The sequence below is a fragment of the Cucurbita pepo genome, chromosome LG10 (assembly GCF_002806865.2).
Source record: "Cucurbita pepo subsp. pepo cultivar mu-cu-16 chromosome LG10, ASM280686v2, whole genome shotgun sequence".
NCBI lineage: Eukaryota > Viridiplantae > Streptophyta > Magnoliopsida > Cucurbitales > Cucurbitaceae > Cucurbita > Cucurbita pepo.
This window is the reverse complement of record NC_036647.1, coordinates 6,666,474-6,675,366: the sequence shown is the minus strand read 5'-3', so window position 1 is coordinate 6,675,366 and position 8,893 is coordinate 6,666,474. Positions and strand designations below refer to the sequence as shown.

General features: G+C 38.2%; 1 protein-coding gene across 1 annotated transcript; it reads right to left on the bottom strand.

Moving 5' to 3' along the window:
- Positions 1-5,206: 5,206 nt before the first annotated feature.
- On the bottom strand, positions 5,207-8,413 carry LOC111803344 (protein GrpE-like). Its single transcript, XM_023687700.1, has 3 exons — positions 8,087-8,413; positions 6,794-7,327; positions 5,207-5,735 (listed from the first exon to the last, which is right to left on the bottom strand). The coding sequence occupies exons 1-3, from the start codon at positions 8,342-8,344 to the stop codon at positions 5,517-5,519; spliced, it is 1,011 nt and encodes a 336-aa protein (XP_023543468.1). The 5' UTR covers positions 8,345-8,413; the 3' UTR covers positions 5,207-5,516.
- Between the last annotated feature and the right edge of the window lie 480 nt (positions 8,414-8,893).

Sequence of the window (8,893 nt, the reverse complement as noted above, 5' to 3'; positions counted from 1 at the left end):
TATACACACATATATACATATATATACAGATATATACACATATATACACATATATACACATATATACATATATATACACACACACACACACATATATATATATATATATATATATATATATATATATATATATATATATATATATATATACAGATATATATATATACATATATACACATATATACACATATATACACATATACACATATACCCATATATACATATATTAAAACACATCTATTATGTGAATGTTTCTATACCCTCCGAAGGAATGCATTGTTCCCTCTATAGCCGAAGTGGGATCTCATCATCTACTCTCTTGAAGGCCCACATTTTAAAACGTGTCTATTAGAGAGATGTTTTCATACTCTTATAAGAATGATTTGTTCCCTCTACAACGGATGTGAGATCTCACAATGCACCCCTTCGGGGGCCCAGGTTTTAAAACGCGTATATTAGGGAGATGTTTCTAGGAATGGTTTGTTCCCTCTCCAACCGATATGAGATCTTACAATCTACTTCCTTGGAGCCTAGCTTCCTCGCTTGCACACTGTCTAGTGTTTGACTCTAATATCATTTGTAACAACCTTAGCCCACCACTAGAGGGTATTGTCATCTTTGAGCTTTTACATCATAGGCCGATCTACACGATCTAAAACCTAGGGCTCTGATACCAAATGTAACGCTCCTAATTTTCTTAACTGACGTCATCCCATACATGCTTTAATCACATATGCAAAAATTCATAATAAATACCTTTAAAATAAAGCCATGGACTTGCATATTCCGTTCAAAACACGAAATTAAACATAACATAGTTTTAGATATAAAACAAACTGCATTAAAAACACCTATCAACTACTAATTGGAATTCAGTGCGATCTTCTGCCCTATCAAGCCCTATTGTGGCTTCCATGGCCTTTTTAGTGTTCATCATCATCTGTGCATGGGACCCTTACCTTTACCTGAAAAATATAAGGTAGCACATGACTTAGTATTTTAAGAAATACTCAAGTCACCCCACTATTCTGGTTAGTAATGCAATCACACACAAGACATGAATGAAATCTATCGTTTAGAAACCATAACATGACCTTAGGCTCTTTCCAGTTTCGGATAAGGTTGGATGTATGGTACTTCTCCACATGACCCAAGTATGCGCACATGCGCCCCACCAGGCGAGCTTGTATACGTACCCCTTAGGCCTGAATTGGTCGGGAACAAACACATTACACATCACTGAACACCTCAAAAAAAGGAAAGACTAACATGATATCACGGTGAACATAAATATCAAAAGTGCACGCATGGGACGGCGGTGCGTCTGGTGGCTGGTGATGCAATAGCAACAAAGGAGACTCGTGATTGTCCTTCCTCGAACAATGTGGGTCGACAAACAGAATGGCAGTAATGATTCATGGTGTAGGTGACGTACAACGTTTGTCTAATGACCAACGTGGCATGCGACTCTAGTGGTCTAGCCAATAACACGATAGAGAGGAGATGGGTGGCGGCTGCTTAGTGAAGAAGAAGATGATGATGATGAAGGGGCGGCAACTAGGGTTGTAAATGGTTGGCTCGTATCGGGCTTCGTGCTCCGTGAGGAGGGTGCATGGTGGTTGTGGGGTTTGGCTATACGAACCTGAACCCTAGGGTTTGTGCATAAAAAAAAAAGACTTTCGTCCTCAAAATCTTCGCTTCAATGTACAAGGCCTTGATCATCATTTCCTCTTCTCGTTTCCAAGTAGTTTCTTCGAGCGGGCGATTTCAACATAATACCTTGACAAACGTGATCTCTCGACTATGTAAAGTCTTTACTTCTCTACCACAATTTGTACTGGCTCTTCCTCATAGTTCAAACCTTTATCCAATCGTAAGGGTTCGAAATCTATCATATGAGATGGGTCTGCTATATATCATCATAGCATCGGTACATAGAACACACTGTGCACTGATCATTCAAGGTGAATGACTTTTCCTTATGGTCAACTCGGTGAGGGGGGTGGTGATCTTGGAAAAATTTCGCACAAACCACCGATAATAACCTACTAAACAAAGAAAACTTCGTACCTCAGTCACATTGGTCGGGCGAGGCCAATTTTTCGCAGATTCAATCTTTGTTGGGTCTATACTGATCCCCATTCGTGACAGCACATGTCCAAGGAATCCTTCTTGTTATAACCAGAACTCGCACTTGGAGAAATTTGCATATAGCTTGTTTGTCCTTAGAGTGACCAACACCTTCCTAAGATGTTCCTCGTGTTGCTCCCTGGTCTTGGAGTACACCATGATATCATCGATGAACACGATCACAAAACTATCTAGAAATTCTCTGAACACTTACTTGTAAGTTCATACCTTGTGCGGAAAGCTGTTTTAGAGATATAACTCTTCCTAATCCTCAACTGATGGTAGCCTGATCGTAAGTCAATCTTTGAGAACATCATTGCTCCTTGCAGCGGATTGTACAGATCGTCAATGCAGGGTAAATGGTACTTGTTCTTAATTGTCACCTTGTTGAGCTCTTGATAGTTTATGCAAAAACGCATAGACTCGTCCTTCTTTTCACAAATATCACTAGGGCTCCCAAGGGTACACACTTGAGCGTATAAAGCCTTTATCCAGTAGCTCTTGGATATGCAACTTTAATTCTTCTAGTTCAGCAGAGGTCATCCTAGAAATAGGGGTTGTTCTTAGCTCAAGTACAATCTCTAATTCCACGTCCCGCTTTGGGGGTACATTGGAGAGATCCTCTAGCAATATGTCCGCAAATTCTCTCACTACTAGTACCGAGTCAATGGTCACCTCAATTCGCCATGTTTCCACCACATGAGCTAATCCCTCCGACAACATGGGAGAGCATCTTCCTTGTTTAATTTTGTGACCTATCTTAGGGACTATTTCCACCATGGACCCTTTGAACTTGAAGCTTGGATGGCCAAGAGGTCTGAACACACCTTGATATGAACTAAGAGACATTAATCATACAATATACTTCAATGAAGATGTGAAGAAAATATTGTTGAAATTATCAAAAGATATTTCCATTCATGCCACATTGAAGAAGAATGAAGTTTCATGTTATAAATTTTGGTTGGATTACCCTTGAGAGTAATTTAGGGTTATTGTATTTCGTTAATGTATTTGAAGACTTTTTATTTACATTAGGTAACAATTACATAAGGGTTAATTATGGCCATTAATTACATAAGAATGATCAATCTTGCTTGTGGAGTGATTCGAATCTCAATCAAGTGTTCTTGTCTTGAGATATTTGATCAACAAGAATCATTCAAGCAGACATGATTGATCTTCCTTGTGGAGTGATTCGAATCTCAAACAATGTTCTTGCCTTGAGATATTCGATCAACAAGGTAATCCAAATTTTACTCCCCTTGTATTGATTCCCCATATCACAACCTATTTGTTAAAACAATCAATGGAAGCATGGTTCCTAGCTAACCATTCCATTCCTTATATGATGTCAAAAAATTTCATATCTAACACTATCAATGTCACATCCATCATGTGACTTGACACAAAAATTTAACGGTCCTTCACCTTCTCGAAGGCTTCCATTCTCTCCCTTGTCGGGGTATCCACGAACAACATGTACCATAGCAGTTCTAATTCCACCCTTATGTGTTTTACAAAGCCAGTAGAGATAAAGGCGTGGGTGGACCCAGAGTCAAACAATACTCACGTGTAATGTCTAAGAATAGATAGCGTACCTTTGACTGCTGTGTTGGAGTCTTCCAACTCATGTCGAATGGTAGTGTATATTCAGCCCCGTTGCGGAGATGACTTTAGGTTTAAGGTTAGTTGGTTGCTAGTGGGCTTGGTGATGCCACCTGCATTGTCTAGAGTGACCTTTCCCACAGTTTGCGCAAAATGCTCTGTCACGTGGTGTGCTATGTGGGCGATCCCGTGGTTTCCTGCGCTCTTGGTTTAAGTTAGTCTTACCGGGGCATCGTGGTACCTTGGAGGAGGTAGGTGGCGTATGCTCCATCTTTCTCTTTTGGTCAATTGTCGTGCCTAGATGGGATTGTGTGTCTTCAAATGGGTATTCCCTATCGTCAAGTGCCTCAGCTAGTCAGAATGTTGTTGCATAGTTTGGTGGAGGATGCGCTGACACCATTCCTTGAACATCAGATCTCAAGACCATAAAAAAGCACCCTACCTTCTGCTCTTCTGTCTCGACTAGTCTCGGGGCAAAGTGGATATGCTGTTGAACTCCCATTCATACTCCTCCATTGATTTGTCTCTTTGCTCTATGCTTAGGAATTCATGTTGCTTCTTATATCGTACCACTGGTTTGAAGTATTTTTGGAGTAATGCTCCTTTAAATTGAGTCTGGGTGATCTCGTTTTCATTTACGACAATCGCTCTGGAGGCTGATTGCCACCATAGTTAGCATTGTTACATAGAATAAAAGTGGCACAACTCAGCCTTTGTTCTTATAGAAGATAACCAGAGCTCAACTGCCACTGGGTCCTGGGACGTTCCATCAAATACTTCAGGGTCTCAACGTTTGAAGTCTATGAAATACTTGTTTCCTCCGTCGTGTCGACGTTTCCCTGATTAGGTTGGGCCATCTGTCTGCCATTTTACACCAAGTTCGAGATCAGTTGAGTCATTTGCCAAGCTGTTTGTACCAAGGATTGCATCACTTCCATCATTGCAGCCATATCTAAGTACTCCTAGAGCATTATTGTTTGTGCTCGGTGGCTGGTTACTCGATTCACACAATGTATAATCTTACCACAATCTTCTCAATCATCAAACATAATATGTATGCATTAGATGCCAAAACATAATCTTACCACAATCTTCTCAATCATCAAACATAATATGTATGCATTAGATGCCAAAACATTTATTTTTACGATCAAACAGACATCATACCACACAACACCACAACCATACAATAGCAAACATATTTAACCATTTTAGAAAAAAACATAACATTTAAGTTTGAATAGAAAGTTCCTAGGGCTAAATTATGCTCAAATTAACTAAATCCGGTAAGTTAGGCTCAAATTAACAAATTACTAATGACCAAAATAAGAATATTACTTCTCAATCTCCTTAAATAAATCAAAGAAATAATTCTTGATGTCCAAATAGGTCCAACCTACATTGGAAACAATTCTTGGGTCCATCCATTCCCTAATAGAAGTTTGTAAGTTAATATAATGAACAGAAATAACAATGAAAGAGAGAGTGATTTCAATTTCCTTCAAATAAATATGGTCCTACAGAGGAGACCTGCCATGCCATTTTGGCATCAGAAATCCAAGGCACATTCAACCATTTCTACAACTTATAGCAAGCAATATCTAAATCAACTACAACATTCCACTAACACTTCCTTCCCCTGAGAACAGATATCTAAATTCTCCGCCTGCAAAACCCTGATAACCAAGAACAACAATAAACTCCCATCTCCAATCTCTTATCACCCACCAAGAAGATTCAAAAACTATATTCAAAATTGGATTGTGTTCATTCGAGTTTTAAGATGGCTCCGATTCGGAGCCCTCCGAGTTTTCACTCGAATCGTGTTCTTCTGATGCTGCTGCTTCATCCGACTTTTCAGGCCCTGGACCGGCTGATACTTTCACCATTGATGGACGCAGGAGTCTCTCACCAAGCAAGAATCCTTTGCGGAACTCGTTGAGTATGATGCCTTCCTCAAACTCTGTGGAGTCCTCCCTCATAATTGCTTCATGAAGCTGTAGCAAGAAATTGATTAAAGAAGTTTCAACTTACCAAACTTGATCCCCCAAAAAGAGAGATTAAACAGCAGAACCCTGATTAGTTCCATGTTTGATCATGTCATGCTAGTTTAGAATGCAAATCGAGTAGATTTCAAAAAAGAAAAACACATCACCTCAGAATTCAATGTGATTGAAGGTAGTCGAAAAATCACAATATCAGACAGAAATAGTAGCCTTGTCATTGATAATAACAATTTGAATAAGTTACAATATTACAGGAGGACAAGGCCTCCTTGAAGCATAAATTTACCGACAAAAAATCACCTTTTGAACAAATAGCCTGAGAGGTAGAACTAGTAAAGTCTTCTACCTTTTTGCTCCAACAATGTACACTATCAGATTCACTCTGAACCTGGTCTAGATCTTCAAATTTATCTTCAATAATTCTTTTATCGATCTCCAACCATAAAACCGATAACGGATCCAAGATAGCACACTTCCAAAGTAACTTTCTCTTCTTTGATCCTTTTCCATGAAAAATAACCCATTATAAGATGCATCACTTCTTATGGATGGATCCAGGGAACTCCACAGATAATTTACATCACATATTTTTTGCAATGAACACTATGAAATAAATTATGATTTACCCTCTCATCATTATCAGTGCAAAACAAAAATGAGAGCAAAAGATCACAATTCTTAGTTTTCCTATGGCCAAAATCTACAAAAATAAATGAATCTCAACAGGTCGGTTCAAACCATGTTCATATTTGAGATTCAAAAATCAGATTTCAGGAAAAGTTCATCCAGTAATGATTGTAAGGTTTGCAAGGAAAGACCCTACACTTTCTTAGTTTCTAGAGTCGGTATTAACTAAATCCGTCATGTGCAGATACTCCAAGAACAAAACAATTTAAACAATTTGATTTAGAAAACAGGTTCATCAATTATTAACAAGTTCAGTTATTAGCACCACTGACTGATTAATAGTGACTTAACTTTGATGAATAAAGGGAAAATGAGGCACATGAGATGCAAATTCAATAAGATGACAAGAAGCAAGAACTCACCAGTGGGTCAAAAGGTTTCCCAATTGTCTCAACAGGAACTACACCCAATGAGCCCAAAATCTCAGTGAACTGCTTATAGATGCTTTGGTAACTCTGATTGATCTTTTCTTCTCCCTCTGTCTCCACCTTGATCTGTGCCCTAGCTCTCTCAAAATTATCCAGGACACCCAATAGCGTCTCTACCACTTCCCCTTGAGCATTTTTTACCAATGAAAGACGTTCTCGCTCTGTTCTCTTCCTAAAATTATCAAAGTCGGCACTGATTCTCAAAATTCGAACCTTCTCTACAGAGAGTTCTTCAGTTAGGGATTCCAACTTCCTTTCAACTGCGAGCTTTTCATCTTCGATCGACTTCAGATATGACTCTATTTCAACTATTTGAGCTCCATTGTTATCTGCTAAAGCCTGCTTATAGGATTGAAGTGCTGATATAATAACTGACTGAGCCACATCCTCAGCATTAACTTCTGCATCATCACTTATATCACTATCACTTGCAGCATCTTCCACACCAGTATAACTAACAGAAGAGTCCTGTTACATAAATACATGAGCAACAAGAAAGCACAAGGACATGATTTTAGTATAAACTTAATTAAAACAATCGAAACCCGTGCTGTGTGAATTCATTTCTCATAGTTTATTACACTCTCTAAGCATCCAATATCCAAAATCTTCAAATTTTAAAAAACAAAATCAATAGTCCATACTTGCAGGTTTAAAAGAGCATAGTTTATGCTTCATGGACCATGTTTCATTTCAACACACCTAAATTTTAGTCTTGAATTGAATGGAGTTTATGGTCCCATCATTTGATTATATTATTGTAGTATCCAAAAAGCTGCATAGAACATAGAGGAATGATTAAACCAAACTCGAATAATGGCCCCAGAACTACGAAAACTGCTTCCATACTCAATTTTTTTAGTTAATACAAAAATTTGAAATGTCAAGTGGATAAATTCAAGGTGAGATTTGAGAATCAAATGTCTTACTTCATAGATAATTCAGTAGAATAATTAGAACACAGAAATAGACAATGAATTGAAGATAATGCCAGAATGCCGCATTTCCTCTTACAAAACTGTTTCGTAACAGCAATCCAAGAGGCAAATTCGCACAAATTGATAATATTAGACATAACAACGCGATCCTAGAAACTCCTCTGCATAAAACAATATCCTCCAACACTATCCAACCTAATCAACTAAAGAGTCAAACTACAATAGTCCGGTAAAGACACAGCAACCAAACGGTAAAATAGCCCCAAATAAGAAGAAGAATTAAGTGTACCTCAGCCTCAGATTCACGAACTTCCTCTTCGACCTCGCTAATTTCCGTTTCACCGGAGGAAGAAAACGGGGCAAGCTTCGGGAACCGGAGAGAACGAGGACGAAGTGAAAACTTGGAGGAATTGATGCAAGAAATGGTAGCGTGAGAGGTTCTAAAGGATACAGATAAGGGTTTAAGGGTGGATTTGGATGAGGAAATCGTGGATACAGTTGCCGGAGGAGTTGCCTGAAAAAATGGAGTTCTGAGAACCGTCGCCATGAGAGAATTTACAGAGCAAAGAGAGAGATAAGGGTAAGGAGGAGAGGAAGAAGGTAGGACGTTCGAGAAAGGTTTGGTGAGAAATTATATTAATATTATTAAAATTTCCCAATTTTCTTTTTTCCAATAGTTATGAAACCATGTGGGGTTAGGTTAACTAACTGACAATGGTTAAGAATTAGTGATGAATTAAAATAATAATAATAATAAAATCTCATAATTTTTTAATTTTTTATTAAAAAAAAAATGGTTCTTAATATATTAAGATTTTAAAAACAAAAAATAAAATTTTATAATTTTATTAGGTATAAAATTTAATGATCAAATTAGCAAAATTTAAAAGCTTTAAAAAATTTCACCTCAAAGTTCAAACGAAACTTATAGTTTACGTAACGGCTCATATCCACCTATTGTCTTTGGATTTTCCTTTTCGGGCTTCCCCTCAAGACTTTAAAACGCGTCTGCTAGGGTAGGACATCACAATCCACCCTCCTTTGGGGCCCAACGTCCTCGTTGGCACTCTTTCCTTCCTTCAATCGATGCGGGACC